This window comes from Metarhizium robertsii, assembly GCF_000187425.2.
Source record: "Metarhizium robertsii ARSEF 23 chromosome Unknown MAA_Scf_5, whole genome shotgun sequence".
NCBI lineage: Eukaryota > Fungi > Ascomycota > Sordariomycetes > Hypocreales > Clavicipitaceae > Metarhizium > Metarhizium robertsii.
This window is the reverse complement of record NW_011942193.1, coordinates 1,751,308-1,771,175: the sequence shown is the minus strand read 5'-3', so window position 1 is coordinate 1,771,175 and position 19,868 is coordinate 1,751,308. Positions and strand designations below refer to the sequence as shown.

Genomic DNA, 19,868 nt, shown 5'->3' with positions numbered 1-19,868 from the left:
TTGCTGTATTCGCATGCAAATCTATAACACTTGGCTCGCCGAGCTATGCTACTTCTTCTCCGCCACAGTCCTCTCGGGGTCATTACTGTTATTTTCCGCCGAGACGATCCCGCCGCCAGATTCATCCCTGACCAAAGTGGCAGCAGGTCTCGACTTGCCTATAATGTCCATGCTCCTGAACGCCGTCACAACCACCAACAAGGAGGCCGTTCCAAACGCAAAATTCACCCAGCTGGCGGCCCTCAAGCCCGTAAGCGAATCCGCGTCCCACTGCCGAATAGGACCTGCCTCCTTGACGACAACGCCACGCGCCTTGGCCATGGCAGCCGTTTGAATAGCCGTGCCAACAGCCAGGCCTATGGAGCGGCCAAACTGTCCCACGGCATTGATCAACGCTCCACCAATGGCCTGGTCCTCTCGTGGGAGAGCCTGGGACGTGAACAGCGTCAGACAGGGCCAGGAGGTATCGGCGCCCACGACGGCGAGTACCATGGCGGGAAACCCGTACGCCCAGTACGTCGTGGTCGGGGGGATCGGGACAGCGTACAGCAGACACGCCACCGACGTGGCCAGCGTTCCAGACACAAGAATAAACAGTGTCGGTATGCGACTTAGCAGCTGGGCTACAATGAGAGCCACCAGGACGCCCGTCACACCGGTGGGGATATACCGCAGCATGGTGTTCAGCGGCGATAGTCCCTGGAAGTCCTGGAAAAAATAGGTAGTGAAGATGAGATAGTTGTTGAAGGCGGCGAAAAAGAGGCCCATGATGACCATGGCCGCGGTGAACCGCCTATTGCGGAAGACGGAGATCTTGATGAGCGGCGCGCGAGAAACGCCGCGGGCATGCCGGCGCTCGAGGCAGATTTGCCAGAGCGCGAAGAGCGCGATCAGGAGGATGGACATGACGAGGATCACGGGCACCCAGGGCGTGGCCCAGCCAACGACATTGCCTTCTGTGAGTGAGAGGTTGAGGGCTAGGAGCGCGGTGGTGATGAGCGCTGCGCCGAGCCAGTCCACCGCCGGGGGCTGGCTCTCGGAAACGCTGACGTCTAGTTTGGTGTCCGAGGGAGGGGGAGGAGGCGGGCGAGGCGGGATGAGCAAGATTCCAGCGACTGTTATGATGGCGGAGAGGATGGCGAGCGCGCCAAACACCCATCTCCAATTGGCGTATTCGGCGATGAGGCCGGAGAGGAGATTGCCGCATACACTGCCCAGGGGGGCGCCAGCTCCTTGACAAGATAAGGTCAGCGGGTGGCCGAGTCTGGGCTCGAGTTGAACTCACCGTACGTGCTGAAGGCGTAGTTTTTTGCTTTCCCCGGCGGGAACGTGACGCCCAATATCCCAATAGCCGTGGGCACCGTCGCCGCCGCTCCCTATCGAATAAGCCTTCAGCATTCATCTCATTGCACATGATTGTGCATGTCAAAACCTACCAGTCCCTGTAGCCCTCGGAACAAATTAAAGGCAGTCTCATTAGGCATAAACGGATTCGCCGCCGTAACACACGTCACCCACAGGGAACCAAGGATGAAGATGAGCCGCTTGCCGTAGATGTCGGCAATGCGACCCCAAAGCAAGAGGAAGCACCCAAAGGCAAGGGAATAGGAAGAAACGATCCACTGCTGACGACTTTCGGGGATGTCGAGGCGTCGTCCAATGGTAGGGAGGATGATGACGACGCTTTGGATGTTGAGAACCTGGCAAAAGAGTCTCTGTCAGTTAGTCTTTTGTCTAGATTATTTTGCTCCCCCTTGCCAATTATCCAGAGTCACGAAGGGGAATGAAAGTATTGAGTGATTTCCGTCAGGCGAAGAGAAGCCACCCAAACTAACTTGACCGACTTACGTTGAGAAAGGCGGCTCCAGTGACGGTAGCCACAAGCGCAATACATCGTGCCTTGGACATGGGCAAGTCACCATTCTCATCTTGGCTGCCGGGCTCGTTCCGCTCAAGGCTGGCATCCGAGTCATCATGGTTTGTATGCACCGAGACGGTCCTGGTGTTGTGGTTTCCGTCGGAATCCGCCCGTCCCTGTTGCGACCTCGACGTCGTATCCCTTTCGGCAGTCAGAGGCTCGGAGCCCATTGTGAAATATGTCTTCACCTCACAGGGCTCATGGCATCGTCAAGACACACCCTTCGTCCGGACCTCGAGAGCAATACAAACCGGGGAGCTGCTTCTTTTTAAAAGATGCCAGGTAAACGGGCACAACTTGGTCCATGTGGATCCCGGTGCTTGTCAACGGACCGATAACCAACTACAATCAGATCCGTACGGAGTAACTGAAGCGCCATTCAGCGCGTATTCAAGCAGGTTCGTGTGGTTTGTGGATGCAGACGGTGGGCCCAAATTTGAGTTTTGTTGCCGATTCCATTCCCGATGCTGCCCAGATGGCACATTTCTCACAATGGAGCAAGAATCCAGCACCCATTACGGAGTACTCTGTACGCGTTCGTGGACATGACGGGGAAATACTGGCCCTAATGTCGAAAAAAAAAGAAGAGAGAAGAAAAGCCACGGCACTTCAATGCAGCAGTACCCAACATGTCTGCCATGGACGAGGTGGTCAAGAGAAGCTCTTGATCCTTGAACCCTTGAATCTGCACCTTCCTTCTCTTGGCCGTGTCACCAATCGGATTCTAGTTCGCCGCCCGGTATTTAGCCTTTTGCGGGGAATAACCCAATGTACTGTTAGTGTAGCACAATTACTACCTCGTAGGTACTTCTGTAGGTACCAGTGCCCAGTAGGCACCCAAAGTACCTGGGCAGGTACCTAATATGGAACGCGGACCAAATGCCGGTGTGGTGCGGAAGCGGCCGTGATAGGTTGCGCAAGGCGGCCGTCGCCTTCGGAAGTTATTTTTACCACCATTGGGATTTGCACATCAACCATGCTTAGAGCTACAACAAAATGGCATTGGGAAGCCAATCTTGGATCAATGGGTATTCCTGAGGGTGCTGATCCATCCGCGTGTATACGAAGATAGCAGCAGGCTATTCATTCACGCCGTCAACGGTCAAGTCAGATACAAAGCCGCCTCCTTGCCCAGCTCAACATGGAGAGCATCGGCTCTGTACCTACCTATAGGTAGATGCAGGCCCTACCTCTACAGTTCTTTCATCCATACGACATCTCATATCAAACCAAATCCGCCGCCTAATAAGACCATTGACAATGTGCATATTTCTGATTGACTATCTCCTATCGCATCCCATCGCATTGCATCTCCTGGAGACGACCAAAAACTCCTCAAAACGCACATTCCCTCCCGTCGTCAAATACAATCTGTCCTGGGTCATCATCCCCTTTACCAGAAAATCCTCGTGAGCCAATGTCAACCTTTCATGCCTTTACCTGAGGTGAGAGCAGTAACAATATTATCAAGGAAAAAAGAGTGGGAGGGTGAGAGACAGGAAAAGGAAAGAAGACCTCGCAAAGTCGCAAACTCGTCCAAGAACTATCGGCGCTTGATATTTCGTGTAGGAAAAATAATAAACTCCACACCATCGTTTTCCTTTTTGTCTTGGCCAGTGCTGCTCCCCTCCCTGATTCTTTTTTCTTATAGGATATTCTCGACAAAAACAAGAGGAGAAGGGAAAAAACGCAGTAAACAGGTTTTCTTTTGCAATTGTACACGTACGCCATGGGCCAAAAAAACACAAATCCATCCGGCCCATTGCTGTTTCCTTTGCCTCTCTTCCGGTAATTCCCATTAAACACCTGTGCGTTGCGGCACGTGTCTTGGTGATCATGTTTTCCCCTCCCATGCTTCGATATAAAACACACAAAGACGACCCATCTCAAGGGTTCGGTAAGTCAAGGCCGAGCTCTCTCATCATGCGTTCCTCACGTTCCCTTACACGTATTCGCTCGCCATATTCTGGGCGGTATCTACCTCGCCGCTTTCCATCGCGATCACGGTTCCTACCCCACTAATGGTAGTTTCCGCCCCAGCCGCCACGCTGCTGCTGGCCACCTCCGTAATATCCACCGCTGCCGAAACCCTGTCCGTAGGAGCCGTAGGGAGTGTTGCCGTGTTGGCTGGCTCCCGCGCCCGCGCCCATTCCGTAGGCACTACCATGAAGGTTGTGTCCCTGCAGGTGGCTGGGATAACCGCCATAGGCTCCGCCCATCTGGGAATTCTGAGGAGGAGGGAGGCCGCTCTGGCCACTCGGGGCATTGTTGGTAGCAGATCCGGGACGAGGTCCGCCGCCAAGAGAAGGAGAGGGACCGGAGGCCGCCGTTTTGCTATCACCGAAAGGCTTCAAGTCGTCAGCGGAGCCCGAGGCCGGGGGCTGGTTCTGGCTGTTGAAGGACTGGTTCTGAGATTGGAAAGAGGAGGCGCCACGAGCAAAGCTGTCGTGAGCACCGCCAAAGCTGCTGCCACCCAAACCAGGCTGGCTACCCGCCTGACCAGATGCGGCGCGGCCGTACTCGCCGAGGCCAGAGCCAAGGCTACTATCACGATGAAGTGAGGATGGGCCGCCAAATGTGCTGGGAGACGAAGCATGGTCATATGGCGCATTGGGAGACATTCCATAAGGTTGGCCATACATTCCGCCCTTGCCGCCATAAGGACCAAAACCGCCTTGTCCGTAGCCGGAGTAGTACTGATGATAGTAAGGGTTGCTATAATAAGGATGATTGTATCCAGGGTACTGGCCATGAGACTGAGGCTGCGAGCCAGGTGCCCCCTGCTGAGGCTGCTGGGTTTGCTGGGTTTGCTGAGCCTGCTGAGCCTGCTGACCTTGCTGCTGAGCCTGAGCTGCGGGATTGGGAGTTGAGTGGCCGCTGTTTTGGCTGTCATTTGAACCACCAAATCGAGGTTGATTGTGCAGAGAGCCACTCTGCGGGTATTGGCTAAGGTTATCGGCAACATTGTAGCCGGCAAATGGACGCTGTTGAGAAACGCCGTCATGCTGGCCATGGGCAGCTTGCTGAGCGCCGTACTGCTGTCCGTAAACATTGTAAGGGTTTCGTTCTTGCTGATTGGCAGTGTAGTAGTTGGAGTAGTCGGATGGGGCAGAGGTAAAAGCTACACCAGGCTGCTGAACTTGAGGCTGTGTAGTCTGGGCGGCAAAGCTGTCGAACTGGGGTTGGGAGGAGGGAGTAGGCTGGGCGGCGTTGAACGGATCGAGAGGCTTTTGTGTAGCAGCAGCAGTGGCGGTGTCGGGAGGACCAAATCGGCCGTACTGTTGAGTCGCAGCAGCAGCAGAAGCCTGAGCAGCAGCGGGAGCTGTGGGAACTGTACAGTGTTTTGCTACATTAGCTTCAGTCATCCAACAAACTGGCGCAAGCCCAGACTTACCTGCTCCGGTGACGGCCGAGGGTACGGCGCCAGCAGTCTTCTGAGAGAATGGTTCTGGAACGGCGACAGGCTGAGACACAGGAGGGAGAGAGGCACGAGGATGAGCGACAGGAGAGTCGGCCGGGGGCTGAGCACGAGTCTCTGGTTCCTCACGCTCGCCATCAACGTCCTCGTCACCGTCATTCAGGCTGAAAGCCCCGAACTTAACAGCAGCTCGATCCACCTCGCGGTTGCCTGGCATACGAACAGCCTCTTCCTGGTCCAAAACTCGTCGTTGAAAGCTAGGGCCACGAGAAGATCGTTCAGTAGTTGCCTTGATCGCCGACGCAGCATATCCGCTTGCAGCAGATCGCTGAGCCTGATGCTGCTGGTGAGCAGCCGAGATGGGTGTAGCGGAAGCACTAACGGGGCTCTGTCGCGGGTCCCAAGAGTCAGCAGCGGTGCTAGCAGCTGTGCCAGTTGCAGGTGGATTAGAGGCATCAACAACCTGTTCAAGATTTGTCTCGGTAAGCTCGTCTTTGGTTGGGGGCAGAGCAGCTTCAGGTTCAGAGGTAGTAACGGGGGCCTGGACGGGGACAGCGCTTTGAGCCACAGGGGTAGTCTCTTCTTCTACGGGCTCAATGGCTTCGGGTTCGGCTGGGGCGGGCTCGGATACAAGCTGAGCTTCAAGATCAGCAGGCTTCGGGGCAAGAACCTCCTTGGGAGCAACAGGCGCGGGTTTGGGAGTGGTTGACTGGCGCAACATGCTGGCCCACGTCTTGGCTGCGGGAGCTGCTGGCTTAGCAGTTTCGACGGGAGCAGACTTCTCCGCAACAGTACTCTTGAGCTCAGGCTTGTCGTCTTTCGATTTGGCATTATCCCAGGCAGAGGATTCCTCAGTAGGGACCGAGAGCTGCTGGTTTTCCTTGTTACGCGTGCCATTGGTGCTGGGCTGGAATGAGCGGCCACGGCCGGCGGCACCACGAGCACCTCTATCAGTACCCCGTCCTCGACCACGGCCGCCCTCAGAGACGGCCCGTCCGCCACGGGCAGATCGGGAGGCCGACGTGGTCGACTCGCCGGCAGGGGCAGTCGTCGTGTCCTTCGCCTTTGTGCGGGCAGTCTTCTTTGGCTTTGAGACCTCGCCCCACTGGGAGATGTTGCCTATGCAGGGAGTAGATAGAGTCAGCTTGGGGGCTGCACCACGATAATGTATGTACAGGGCTCGAACAAATGCCAAAAAAAAATTAGAAAAAAAGAGTGAGAGGGCAATGGGAAAGGCTTGACACACTCGACACGCATGTGCTCGATTTCGTGATATGCCTGAATTGACTGCAGGGAGGCGTGGGCATTGCGATAGCAGGTTTTGGGTAGCTGTGAAAAATTCAGGTGCAAACGGGGACTACGCACCTTCAGCAATGCGTGCGACAGCTTCGTTCTCGTCACCATTTGTCTCTTGGAGGGCAAAAAGAACATCGGCCTCGGACCAATCGGGGAACATCTCGCGGATGACAGATGTTTTATCGCCATACTTCTTGCGGAGCTCGGCGAACTCGCCTTCGTCTTCGAATGCACCGAGGTTTTCGTCTTTGTGGTCTGACTTGTCGCCATTGGTTCTGGAGCGGCCGCCTCGACCGGCGAAACCTCCTCTACCGCCTCGGCCAGAGCCTCTGCCACGCGTGGCGGACGACCTTGATGCGACTTCGGACATGGAGATGGTTTGTGGTTTGTGGCGGGAGGCGAAGGGTCTGAGGTGGAAGAGGTCTGGAGAGACGCAGTGGCCAAATCAGGTGGCCCTCTGCAAAGAGAGAAGGAAAATTAAAAGAAAAAGGACAAAGTGGGACGGAGAGGCGGCTGAGGGCCAACTCCGAAATAAAGAGATAGTCCCGTGGATGAGGACACGGCAATGTGTTGCGAAGCGATGAGCGTTGTTGAGGAGGAGGAGTTTGAGAATGGTGCAAGTGGTAAGGGAGGCACGAGGTTTTCCCCGGAAGCAGCAAAGACCAAATGGATCAGGTCAACGAAGGATTTTGACTTTGATGGGCGCCAGCACCAACCGACCGGACACCAAACCCAGCGACCATTGAAGGGCAACGCGCAGCTACCAGCCGGGGCCTGGGTGGTGCAGGCGGTCTGGTGGTCCGGGTCCATTCGAACTCAAGTGCGCAGGTGCGCGCAAGTGCTCTGTGTCCATGTCTCTGGCGCTGCCAGCACTGTGGAGCAACTGGCCTGGTCTAGTGGGCCTTTGGGCCATGAACATGGAAGCCATCAATTGGACCAGCGCCAGGCAGGCGACGTCGGGTATGCGCCTCAAGCCTCAAGCCCCAAGCCTTCAAATGTTAAGCCTTAAAGCCTTAAGTCATGTCTGGTCCGCCGCTTAAATGGTTTGAACTGGTCTGGTCAGTCCATGTCACTGACCGAACAGCCCCGGCGCGGGCCTGGCCTTGCTTGACGTCGGCCAGTTGACGTTACTGTTGCAACGGCCCAGTGCCCAGCCAGCACTCAACATTGAACCAACAGTGAAGAACTACAGTGGGGTGCACCAGTGCTGACACTTGACGCAGCACTTCAGCCGTCGAGCGCATGTTTCCAGTGCCAAAAGGAGATGCCGCGTACACTTGACCTGACAGGCACTTGTATGCACAGTATCATGTCCAAATGACGTTCAATGCCAGCGGCGGATCATACGCAATAGTGCAGCCCAATGCTGGTGGTGGCAAGTAAATGACACCAAGTACCAGACGTTATGCCATTGATGTACTTTAGGCAAGTCTGGGGTATGTTTGCGCCTCAACATCACCAGCACATCAGGCAGTCATCAGCGTTGCATTGCACTCCGTGTCCGCACCGTGGACGGTTACGTCCCTGCCTTGGCTGGGTCTTATCCCATCCATGGCGTTTCCCAGCAACATTCTGTTGCAATGATATCTGTGCTCCCTCCCAATCGTGTGCAATCAGTGGGGTGCTTCCAGGCCGACTGGGTTATTTTTGCTGCCCAAGTTCTTGATGAATCCCTGTCCTTGTGTCGCCCCTTCTGTGTGCAAGACGACTTCAGGGAGAAAGAAAAAGGGATTGATAAACATGTATTCTCCGCTGGCCGGGTCTCTGCGCAAGCACGGCAAGGTGCTCGTCTTCGGAGCTCACCTGGGGGTGCTTTTGCCGACAATGGAAGCGCGCGCCATCACTTTTCCAAGCCCTTTGTTCCATAGCCGCGCATAGAACGTGGTCAAGTGTTTTTTTCTCCGCCCTGGTAAGTTGCATGGCGATCTCGTCACTATTTTGGGCTTGGATTGGGGCTCCTGCGCCGTTTTGCGCAGCCAGCCATTGTCAGTCTTGTCGACCACATCAGCAACCTCGGCAGCTCCGACACATGGAACTGACGAAACAATCAAGATCTGACCGGACTCGAGATATCGGGACGTTGCCGTCCATCCCGAACCGCTGGTCAGCACTCTCTACGTACGTCTATCAACTAGATACAAGTACATATCGAGCAAACGACGTCGCTATCACACGTGCGGGTTTGCCATTTTTTCATGGAGCAGTGCCACGCCTACGTCGGAGTGCGGAAACTTCAGTCTTCACTCGTCGCTTTGCATCTCCGATCGCACACTTCAGCAACCCAGCCTGGACCTGGTACGTGTCAGCATTCGGCTGTCCCTGCAGCAGGATGAACCAATGTCAGGGACGCTCTCCGTACAGATATTCCGTAGCTCGCTTTGTTTTCTATCCTGAGGCCAAAAACTTGGCTCCGAGGCACAGACACTGCCCGCCCCACACTAGCTCCCCTCCTTCAATTCTCTTTGGACAATGACGGACAATGAGATCTCCGATCTCATCACGTGATGCTGCTCCGAGACTCTGACGTTGACCACCGTGATGTCGAAGGTCTTGGCTGGGCTGATCCAAGGCAAACGTCACCACCTCCAGTAGTCCAACGGCAAGGTTATCATTGCCAGCGCATCTTTGTCATGAGTCCGCCATAGGCAGAGCTAGCTCCCTCTGCGACCCTCTACCATGCTCTCAACAAAATCTACCCAAGCGCTGCGGAACCTCTTCGCTGGCTATCACGAGCCTGCTGGGTTATCGAAACAGCAGTCTCAAAAGCTTTTGGATGGCCTCAAGGCATCCTTTCGACAGCAACTTGACCGTGAATATGGCCGAATAGGTTCCGAGCGCGCCGCGGCCTTGGCCAGAGTCGCAGATCCTGACCAACTTATTCGACATTCGGCCGCAACCCGACATCTAAAGTCCATTCTCTCCAATCCACTCTTTAGCTACAGCAAGCAAGTTAGCTCCCACTCATCAGCCGAGACGTTGCCCGTATCCAAGCGAGATCCCATGGATGTATTCGACCATGCCGTGGCCAAAGGAATGATGACACTCACAGCCGCTACAGGATGCATGGTGGCCAAGCGACAATTACTCTCCGCATCCAACTCCCCCCACGATGTCTCTTCATCACAAACAGCACTACGAGTTGTTCGGTGGCTCAAATCATCCGGTGCTGAGGCGAATCTCAGGTTCCTCGATGACCAGCCTTTTATTCGAGCGTTGACGCCGTTGCTCATTGCAGAAGGTTTAGAAAGCGTTGCGTGGGAATGGATAACCCGAATAGTCAACGACACTGGCCTCTCTTGGGAGAAGGATGTACGAATCAGTCGCGCCGCATTCATACTGGTCCAGATTGCTCGCACGAAGAGTCAACCACAACACGGAAGCCTGGACGCAGCTATCACAACCGTATTGGATGCCGAACAGCTTTACCACAACAGCCCTCTCCTGCCTCGACTCCTCGTCTCCCCTTGGCGATCGGTATCCTGGCTATCTACCGTCGAGTCATACAGCCGAGGGGCCGCGTCAGAGAAACTGTTTGACGCGCACATGGCCACGGCCGAGCTGCTCCCTCGACGATTTGAGATTGAAAAGGCACATCTCCACCTCTATCACCCCACGCATCCAGACCACGCGCCAGCCCTGCGTCTGTTCAACGACAAGGAAAAGTTCCGCAAGTTAGTGGCAAAGCTGAACCCTGACAAGATCAAATGGAGCAGCATCAAAGGCATGGCTATGCTACCGTGGATTGCCTTTCTGGGCCACGACACAGTCAATCATTTAACACAGTCGGGGAGGATTCGAGAAGCAGACAGCGTGACGGAGATTTTGCGGTCGGAATTGGCGAGTGTATCGATTGACTCGTTGAGCCCAACTTGAGTGGCTACTTGACATGGATGACTCTTACTCTCCCAACATGACATTCTCCTAGCCCCAGACGGGCTTTAAAAAGCTACTCAACTTCGCGTATGCTATCCATGCGCGCCGGTAGCATGCCGGGTATTCACCATATACCCGGCTTCTATGCCGCATCCACAGCGTCCATCACATGCCCAAGCTGTGAAGAAGGAAAGGCCAGTCCGGCTGAATGCGAGCTCAAGGTGGAATGCACAATCTCGTATATTAGCAAAATATATGCCAGATATCTGGAGTATTCAAACGCTCCAATATACCCAAATTCATGGTCAATCTAGCTCTTACATAATGTTCATAAACACCCTGTTTCTCTTAATCAGACTCACTTCCCTCCGAGTACGAAAACCCTTGGAACTCATCCTCATCATCTGACTCGCCCAATGCAGGACCAGCAGCAATCTCTCCATTGCCGTCCTCCCCCTCAACCTCCCTCTCATCTTCATCGTCAAGGTCTTCTATCTCAAAGACGCCCGAGATATCCCACCTATCGCCCTTGGCCTTCCTGCTCACATACTTGACAAACTTGAGGGCGCCACTGTCCCGCAGCACAATAGTCAACTCATTCCATGACGCAGGCTGGAAGAAGAGGATATTGTCGTCGTCCCCGAAGGTGTTGTATACAGCGGCATCTTCGTCCTCGTCCTCGTCGCCGGCCATGTAGATTTCCACGCCGCCGACCTGGTCGTCCTCCCCATCCTGTTTGGACGGTAGCTCTTGCTCGGCTTTGGCCTTGGCCTTGGCTTTACCTTTGCCTTTGACCTGGAGCTCCTTCTTCTTCTCCTGTTTGTCATCGTCTCCCCAACCGTCCGTTGGCGTCATGCCCAGGCCGAGCTCGAGCCGGGCCTTGCCTTCATGTCCTGTGGCGAGGGTGTAATCGGCGCCGCGGCGGAAGCGGCGCGCAACAAGGTCGTGGCTTTGGACGGTGCACTTTGTGGCGATTTGAAGCCAGTGGCGGAATTGCCTGCTGGGCAGAAGTATGTCGAGGAGCTCGGTGATGGGAGATTCCTCCTGGGATGTGCGCAGCTGGTCTGGTTCGCTGGGCCGCTGGTACAGATAGCGGTGCTTGTGCGGGGGCCGGGACACCTTCCAGGGCGAGGACTTTTCGATGGCTTTGCTGTCCTGCGGGAGAGTCTGCTTCTCCTGCTCTTGGATATAGTCCTTTAATCGCTGGGCAAACTTCTTGGACAGGATGTTTGACAGCGTGATGCTAGAGTTGTACTCAAAGTGCTCCGAGACCTGCTCGAGCGTCTGGGGCATCAGGTATGTCGGCGCAATGTACTTGAGCAGGAACTCCAAATCGTCCTCTTCAAAATCGTCCTGGCTAGACGTGGGGTTGTCAATCTTGACGGGCTTGGCTTGGGGGGCGTCGTACTGCGCCGGGTTGCCCTGGAGCTGCATCAAGCTGCTGTTCTTGGCGTTCTTTTCCTCCTCGCCCTCGATGTAGCCCTCCTCTCCAAGCTGGGGGATATGGAACCAGCCGCTGATGGCCATGCGAACTCGCCCACTGTCCTCGTCTAGCTGCTCCTTGGTTGCGGCGTGGTACACCTCCTCCACATCGTGGAAGCTCTCCCCCGGCTGGACAGCAAAGAAGCTGAGCTGGTTCCAGGCCGGGGGGATCACCTTGACAACGTCGGGCAGCGGCGTCTTGGCCACCTGGCCGTCTTTGTTCGTCATCTCCTCTACGGGGAACAGGCGCAGAGCACCGCCCCATTCCGGCTGCCACGGCTTGTCGGGATCAGTCAGGTACAAGATATAGCTGACTCTGCGACTGCCAATGACATCATCGTGGCAGAGGAGAAAGCAGCCCGGTGTGTACACGTTGATTGCCATGTCAGTCTTCCTTCCACTCAGCGGACCGCAGCCAGTGATGCCGGAAACATAGTCTCTGAACGTCTCGGAGTAAATCGCGTCTCGGAGGGCCAGCAAAGACGGCAGCTTGGCCAACGACTCGTCGTCAAGGCCATCCAAGTTGGCCAAGTCTCCAGACTGGTGAATCTTGTAAATGTCGGTCTCCTTGAGAGTGAATTGCACGTTTTCGCGGACCTCCGCTCGCACAGAGCGCAGCAGCTTGTCGTCGACCAGCTCGTGGATCACGGCGTGCTTGTAGGGTGAAGAGGTGGCATATTCACGAGTGTACGAGTCCAACACAGACTTGTCGAATAAGCCGCTTCGGAACCGCTTCTGTGCCTCCCCGGCCGAGAGAGCTGTTCAAGTCCGAATAACGAGGTCAGTTCTTTGTCCGGTACTTGCGACAGGTTGCCTCGGTGGCGGTGTGGTGGTGGTGTCGGGGGAGCGCAAAAACGTACAGTGTTTGGATTTTTTGCTGCTGGCTTGCTTGCCACCGGCCTGGCCTTCTGCCTTTCTCTTCATTGCGAATACGCCTGAAACAATTGTATAAGAACAAAAAAAAAGACCAAGGTAAACTTTGGTATGGCAGGGTAAAAAAAAAAAAAAAAACACGCTCACAACCAGGCAAGGACAGGCGAGTGTGAAGTGCTTCTTTTCTCCAGAAGCTTTTGAGCCGCCGAGGTGGGCCAACGCCGTCAGAACCCAGAAATTTTTCCGGGCCGTGGCACCACCTCATTGTCGGCGTCCCACTACATACATGTACGGAGTACGTCAATGTTGAAATACACCGTCACCGACTGGATCAATTCATGGATGGATGAAAAGGTGCGCTTGGCGAGCCTGGCGCCGTTTTCCGCTGCAAGCACAGTCGATTGAAGGCCAATCGTCAGCACACAGACATCAGACGTGCAATCATTTCCACCGACACTCAGGACATCAGCCAATTGTATTTACTATGCCATTCATTGCATCTCGTCGAGGCGCTTAGATACTTCGCAACCGCCTGGCGGCGACAGACGCTTGGCAGACCTTTGGCTAGTAAATAGTCGCCGCTACTATTAATACGTACTTGCCCCCTAAGCCCGCTGCCGTGACCTGCACCAACATTGAAGTGCCTAATGCAATGCATGTTAGCGCCAGGGAGACATTGGCTCATGTGGTTTCATCTGCCAAAGATGTGTTGCACGCAGGTCTTGGATTTTCAAAATGCGACTTGTGTGCCTGGCCGTGGCTAGTAGATGATACATATCCTCGTTACTGAAACGAAATGAGCAGTAGACCCTCGGTTTGCGTTTTCTATTATTTATACCAAGCATCGTTCCATCGTCTATTCGTGTATATATATAAATAACTTCAACCAATGGCAGCCCATCACGGCACACTCATAGTCTACCAGCCCTCGAATCTACCGATTTTCGCAGTAAAGAAATAACCTCAGACGGGTCCTTTGCGCCAAACACGGCACTACCAGCAACAATGACATTGGCCCCAGCATCGGCGGCCTGGTCGATAGTCCCTGGCCCCAAGCCACCATCAACCTCGATGTTCAACTCGGGGTACTTGGCCCGCAATGCCTGCACCTTGGGGAGCTCGCTCGCCATGAACTTCTGGCCGCCGAATCCAGGGTAGACCGTCATGACAAGAACCATCTGTCTAGTCAGCAAAAACAACAGCCGCCAGGGAGATGTGCGCTTACGTCGGGCTTCTCCTTGGGATCGGCAGTCTCCAAGATATCCCACAGCACATCAACAGACGTGTCTGGCTTGATGGCAATGCCCGCAAGCATTCCGTTGGCGTGGATATACCGAATGAGATCTTTGGGGCTGGTCTTCTTGTCCGACGTCTGCTCGGGGCTCTCGGCAGCCGTCGAGAATGCCGCTTCATAGTGGAAGCAATACAGGTCACAACCGGCGTTTTTAAACTCCTTGACCCATTTCTTGGGCTACAGGACAAGCAGGAAATCCGTCAGCCATGGCCCAACTTCAGTAATTGGAGTCTGCGCCCTCCACAGACCGGCGCTCGGCCCCGTTTCGCACCCCGGCAAGGTATTTACCTCTGCAATCATCATGTGGCAGTCAAAGGTGCCTCTGCCATGGCCCTCGGTTGGCTTGTCAACATGTTTTCTGATCTTGGCAACGACGGGAGCTCCAAATGTAATGTTCGGAACAAAGTGGCCATCCCTAGAGCTGCATTAAGACATTGCAAACGGCAGTTGGGTAACATTGGATGAACAAACATGATATCGACGTGGAGCCAGTCGGCACCTTGTTCCATAGTACGAGCGCATTCCTCGCCCAGCTGAGCAAAGTCAGCAGACAGAATTGAAGGCGCAATAATTGCCGGCGGGGTCATGGTGTCTTTTTTTAAAGGGAGAGGGGGGAGAGGAGGAGGAAGAGGAGGTCGGGCCCTACGAATTGGAGGGCGAAAAGGAAGAATTGGGTGGAAGAGTCGGGATGCCAAAGAAAAGAAGCATGTCTCTAGTCGTGCCTGATGCCAGTGGGGTCAGCAGAGCGGGCAGTACAATGGCGGGGTGTCCGGGTGAGAGATCGGGCGAGAGACGGGGTGGCCCTGATTCTACGGAGTACTGTACCCCGTACTCGATACCACTTCAGCAATCTAGGCGCGTACAAAAGGCAACATTGAATCAGCTGCACCGCTGTGGGCAAGCAGTTTGGGGCAGGCTCCTATTTTCAGGGGACGTGCTCTATAATAATCCAATTTGGAGGGCTTCTGGGCATGCTTTTCGCCGTCGCAAGCAAAAGCCAAGTCCAAGGGAAGTCAATGGGATTGAATTTGGCAAGGGCAGCACAGTGATGCAAGGTTGAAGACAATAGCACGGTTTGGGAAGCCGATATATAAGTAGGAACAAGTTAAGTCGGGTTGCCAGAGTACAGGAAGCATTATTATATACATCGGCGCTCGTACACAAACAAACAAGTTGAGCTTCCGCCGTCGTCGCCGTCACAATCACCACTGGTTCTGCACATTTTGTACACCGTCAGCAGCCTAGTTCGCGTCCTACCTACTTACTTGGTATCTACCTAGGTACCCAGGTTAACTATAGGCCATCTGTTGCTTAGAGAGCGGCAACGATGGCCAAAGCAGCACCGAGAAGGCCGCCTGGGTTGCCAAAAGCAGGAGCGGCAGCACCAGTGTGAGTCGAAGTGGCAGCAGTTGTGGCAGCAGTTGCACTGCCAGAGGGGGCGCTCGTATTCTGTTGCGAGCCACTGGCAGTAGGGCTGGAGCTTCCGGTCTGGGTTGCGGCAGAACCTGAGGCTGAGGCAGAGCCAGACGAGCAGACGAGCTGCTTGGGAGTGTCGACGCCGCTGGCGGCACACAGGCCGGTAGCCACTTTGATGGTCTTGTCAATATCGGCCTGGTCGCAGACCTTTTCCAGGCAGCACGAGATGCCCTGAATGAACGCCTCGTTTTTGCAGATGCATACAATGTCGGCCGGCTTGCAGCCTGCAATATTCGTTCCGGTGACGTAGGACGAGACGCATGATTGCTGTAACCAATGAGCCGTTAGCAACCGGAGCAAATAGCAAATTGAGCAGACCGGGGACGTTCAAGATAGCTTGAGATTGTGTCGGGGGTACAAGAGGTGGTCGTACAGCGCATGAGGGGATTTCGCCGAGCTGCTGTGCGGCTGCGAAGCTGACAGCAACTGCCAAGGTGACGAATGAGGGTCGCATCGTGGGTATAATTACTAGAGGGCACGCTAGAGATAGAGTCTTAGGTGTTTGAACAAGATGGCGGCGACGGGGCCGGATGTTGGCGGAAGCAAGGGATGCAGAATCAAAAAGTTTTGGGAGGCCAAAGTGCGACGAGGTGACGGAGACGAGATGCGCCAGATCGAGGAGGGAGAGAGATCGGACCTGCTTGGCAGCCACATGCACCTGCACCAATAGACTTTATGTGCCTACTTAAGTAGTAAGTAGGGAGGGAGTAGGGACTATGAAAGAGTCTGGTCTGGTGCAGAGGCAGACTTGGGTCTCTTAAGTAGCTTTTCAACGAACTTGGCTGCGCCATTGACATTGATGTCGAGTCTGGTGTACGGAGCAACCGCCCACCGCCCACCCACCATAGGGGGAGGGTCCTCGAGCACTAGCACCGAATTAATTCAAACCATGTCCAAAGTTACTTGTAACAAGTGCCAAGCAAGCAACGAGAGGCTCTGAATGGGCCGCTACCCCAGAAACCAACCTCGGCAGAGCATCTGTCTCGTTTTAGATGCATACGGGCTGAGCCCATCACCTAATTACACCTACCTACTTTACCTAAGTACTTAAGTAGGTACTTGGTCAAAATGACCGGCCAGGAGGTGGCGTGGCCCATGCAACTGATCATGCCATGTACATACATGTCGAGTACTCCGTACTCAAGTACATTGTGCACATGTTTCAACGCCAAGGCCGTAAATGAGGCTGGTTGTCGTATTAGTCGTCTGGTTGTTTTGGCCAGTCATTACGTCATGTCGCGTTGATGCGAATCGGCAACGGCACCTGGGAAGGGCTGCACGGGTCCTGCCCAATAGATGCCAGTAACGGCAAATAATATCGTCATACAACGAAGCAAGTAGTATTATACTATCTACTGTCGGATGACTGTGCTTGCACCGAGACGCACCCGCCGGCTCCAGTTGCACCAATAGAGACGTTTCATCCAGCCGACAAGGCGTTATTGCACTTGCAGCTGTGTATTATCAGTAAAGCTCTCGGGCTGATACGAGCCTCCGCATCGCCCTTGTATTCCCTTCAACAAAACCATCTCTGCTCTTCTCACACTTTCTTTCCCTGTCTAAGTAAATCAGATACTTTGGGCGGCAAAACAAGTGCGCTCCTATCGTTTCGTCTGTAAAAGTCTGCTAACGAGATGGCAGTTTTTTCCGGCATGTCCTCGTGGATGAAGTGGCCGGCTTCTGGGAATACTTGCAGCGCATATTTGCCTATCCATTGTGATTAGCACGTATTGACTTGCCGCTATACAGAAACCAGAGGGAGGAGATTACTTCCGTGCGTGCTTACCTTGCATTTGTCCAATCGTCAATTCTGTATCCAAGCGGTCGGTCCCCGCTAACAATAAGAGTTTCCCCCCCCTCGCGCCCAGGAACTTCTTGCTCAATCCCACAAACCAGTCTTCCCAGAACGGCTGGGTAGCGGCCAGGTTAGTTCTCCATCGCCATGGCCTAGAGGCTGTCGCCGACTCTTCTTGTCTCAAAAGCGCAGGAACCGACGTTCTGGCCGACACGGAGCTTCGTATCGTACGTGACCGTATGTGCCAGTCAATTGCCGTCTCAATGCTTGCAAATCCACTCGGTCTAGTAGAGAGATAAGTCTGCATGCTCTGCAAGGCATCCATGGCTGAGCCTTCTACCACATCAAGAACAGCATATCCGAGTAGGGATGTGCCCAACTTGCCTGTAAAGGCCAGGTCTGTCACAACCGCGCCTCCCAGAGAGTGGCCAACCAGCATAATCGAAGGCATCTGGTGCCATCCCATTTGCTCCTTTGTGGAGTGAATCATAAAAAACAGGTCTGCAGACAATGTGGCAAGACGGAGGTCCAACTCTGTGCCATCTGGCGATATCGTAGATCCATGACCTCGGCAGTCAATGGCGAGGATTCCGGCTGAAGGAAGCCGCTTCCGAATCTCGGAGCTCACAACGGCAAACGAAAGAGCTGACGAGCCGGCTCCATGATGCATGACAAACAGGGGGCCATTGTCTGCCGGAGATGTTAGATAGGCGTGAAAAATTACCCCTTGAGTATCGCCGGATTGCATATAAAGCTGCCGCTCAAAGTATGTCGTCCAGGGTATTGGTTCAAGAGTCCTTCCAGTACCAACACTAGTCTCGGTCAGCAAGGCAAGGGTTGGCGCGAAAATATAAAATAAACAGAGCGGGGGGGAAAGGGAAAAAGAAAAGACGAAGAATGAAAAGGATAAATCATACCCCTGGGGACGAGCGAATAGTCGTTGACTCGGTGTGGGAATAATGGTGCCAGTCGATGACATTGACGAAGCCGAAGAGGAATCATCATCCGTATGTTCTGGTAGCTCCGGTACCTGGTCCCCCGCCTGGTCTTCCTGCTTCAGCTCCTCCTCCTCCTCCAGTTCCATAAAGGGTTCCGGTACAAGTCCGAGCTTTGATTTAGCCCATGCTCGCCTCAGGTCGCTCATGGCGGATCGTCTCTGGTGGCTTTCTCTGTCGTTGTAGCCGCGGTGACTGGGGAGATATAGTCGACATGTATTGTACAAGGTGTCTATCGTTCCACTGCGAATGCCTCTCAGGGAAGAGGAAGTGGGAATCTAGTACCCCAACACGCTTCTTGGTGGCTTCAATTCGCCCTATAAACTTGTCCAGTCCGTTCTCATACCTCTATCATGTGGTAGATATATCGTGACGATGCGGACTTTCTTCGGGTGGGGTTTCTTGATACTGTGCATGAACTCCCCAGCTCCGTGCGTCAACACGGTGCGGGAAAAATCTCCACTTACCAGAGAGGTGGCCATCTCGCTACCCTACAACACGGGTAATGTAACTACTACACTTCAGAACTGAGCGCTCACTTCAATCTGAGGATTCTATAATTCGGCCCATCGTCATACGCCCCGGCGGCAGCCCAAGCTGAACAATATGTTGGCTCCAGAGTGTTGACCATGGTTCAGCCGTTGCGGGCCGGTCAAGAGGCGTCTATCCCTTTTCCAAGAGAGAGAAGCCACTTGGCCTCCGTGTCGCCGCGTCCGTTGGTAGTGCTCTCAAAGTTAATTGGTATGTCTTTTTCGAGCTGTTATGCAGTATTGGGCTGGCATAGGGATCCTGACTCCTGAGCCTCGAATCACCCACCCCCTGATCACAAATGAAGCTCACCTCCTAGGACAAGTGGTGCCCGTGTTCCCGAGATGGCAATATGGTCCCCCAATTAGACACAGTTTTAGGGGTAATATCTTATTACACTTGTTCCTGCAACCAAACCCCAGCACATGCTCAACACAAGTGTGGATTGGATTCAAATGCCAGGGACAAAGAGGAGCCAATGGGAGAGTTGATTTGATACAGGCTGAGTCTATTCCACGGCAGATGCTATGACAATACATACATATGCTGTGCCTTTCCCGCGTTGGTGGCTGCAAGGAAGGCCCAAGTTGACGCGACCTCCAGTCTCCAGTGGCAGCACTAACCAGATCCGCGTGCTGGTATTGTTGGACTTCATCATTATATGATCACCGGATCAAACAACCATGCACGACTTCACCTGTATCACTTGACGTGCGTTGCTGAACGAGAATACTACTGCACCGCTGTCTTGTTCCAGCCCCAGGGCGCTGGCACCTCTGTTTCCCCCCTTTCTTGTCAGGCGAGAATGAATGCAGCCCAATATCTGACGACCGGGATGAGATCGTGATATAATTTCTTTTTAAACAGGTCCCGCAGGAAGGACTTTGCGTACAATGTCTTGAACAAATGATGGCTGTACG

General features: G+C 54.2%; 8 protein-coding genes across 8 annotated transcripts; 2 read left to right on the top strand and 6 right to left on the bottom strand.

Annotated features, from left to right (window-relative positions):
* Positions 1-48: 48 nt before the first annotated feature.
* Positions 49-2,088, bottom strand: MAA_04127 (drug resistance protein; the record flags this gene model as incomplete). Its single annotated transcript, XM_007822125.2, has 4 exons — positions 49-1,232; positions 1,286-1,376; positions 1,437-1,700; positions 1,849-2,088. 4 exons carry the CDS (start codon positions 2,086-2,088, stop codon positions 49-51), a joined length of 1,779 nt encoding a protein of 592 aa, XP_007820316.2.
* Positions 2,089-3,936: 1,848 nt separating this feature from the next.
* MAA_04128 (UBA-like protein) lies at positions 3,937-7,002 on the bottom strand (the record flags this gene model as incomplete). Its single annotated transcript, XM_007822126.1, has 3 exons — positions 3,937-5,249; positions 5,313-6,455; positions 6,702-7,002. 3 exons carry the CDS (start codon positions 7,000-7,002, stop codon positions 3,937-3,939), a joined length of 2,757 nt encoding a protein of 918 aa, XP_007820317.1.
* Positions 7,003-7,197: 195 nt separating this feature from the next.
* On the top strand, positions 7,198-7,641 carry MAA_04129 (uncharacterized protein; the record flags this gene model as incomplete). The annotated part of the gene is made up of 1 exon (XM_007822127.1): positions 7,198-7,641. The coding sequence occupies one exon, from the start codon at positions 7,198-7,200 to the stop codon at positions 7,639-7,641; it is 444 nt and encodes a 147-aa protein (XP_007820318.1).
* A 1,667-nt stretch (positions 7,642-9,308) lies between these two features.
* MAA_04130 (uncharacterized protein) lies at positions 9,309-10,505 on the top strand (the record flags this gene model as incomplete). Its single annotated transcript, XM_007822128.1, has 1 exon — positions 9,309-10,505. One exon carries the CDS (start codon positions 9,309-9,311, stop codon positions 10,503-10,505), a length of 1,197 nt encoding a protein of 398 aa, XP_007820319.1.
* Positions 10,506-10,853: 348 nt separating this feature from the next.
* Positions 10,854-12,911, bottom strand: MAA_04131 (Oxoglutarate/iron-dependent oxygenase degradation domain protein; the record flags this gene model as incomplete). The annotated part of the gene is made up of 2 exons (XM_007822129.1): positions 10,854-12,745; positions 12,848-12,911. 2 exons carry the CDS (start codon positions 12,909-12,911, stop codon positions 10,854-10,856), a joined length of 1,956 nt encoding a protein of 651 aa, XP_007820320.1.
* An 860-nt stretch (positions 12,912-13,771) lies between these two features.
* Positions 13,772-14,741, bottom strand: MAA_04132 (Ribulose-phosphate 3-epimerase; the record flags this gene model as incomplete). Its single annotated transcript, XM_007822130.1, has 4 exons — positions 13,772-14,038; positions 14,086-14,331; positions 14,443-14,569; positions 14,626-14,741. 4 exons carry the CDS (start codon positions 14,739-14,741, stop codon positions 13,772-13,774), a joined length of 756 nt encoding a protein of 251 aa, XP_007820321.1.
* Positions 14,742-15,465: 724 nt separating this feature from the next.
* On the bottom strand, positions 15,466-16,084 carry MAA_04133 (cell wall protein; the record flags this gene model as incomplete). Its single annotated transcript, XM_007822131.1, has 2 exons — positions 15,466-15,897; positions 16,004-16,084. 2 exons carry the CDS (start codon positions 16,082-16,084, stop codon positions 15,466-15,468), a joined length of 513 nt encoding a protein of 170 aa, XP_007820322.1.
* A 1,086-nt stretch (positions 16,085-17,170) lies between these two features.
* Positions 17,171-18,569, bottom strand: MAA_11223 (uncharacterized protein; the record flags this gene model as incomplete). The annotated part of the gene is made up of 3 exons (XM_011413203.1): positions 17,171-17,337; positions 17,417-18,237; positions 18,343-18,569. 3 exons carry the CDS (start codon positions 18,567-18,569, stop codon positions 17,171-17,173), a joined length of 1,215 nt encoding a protein of 404 aa, XP_011411505.1.
* Positions 18,570-19,868: the final 1,299 nt, after the last annotated feature.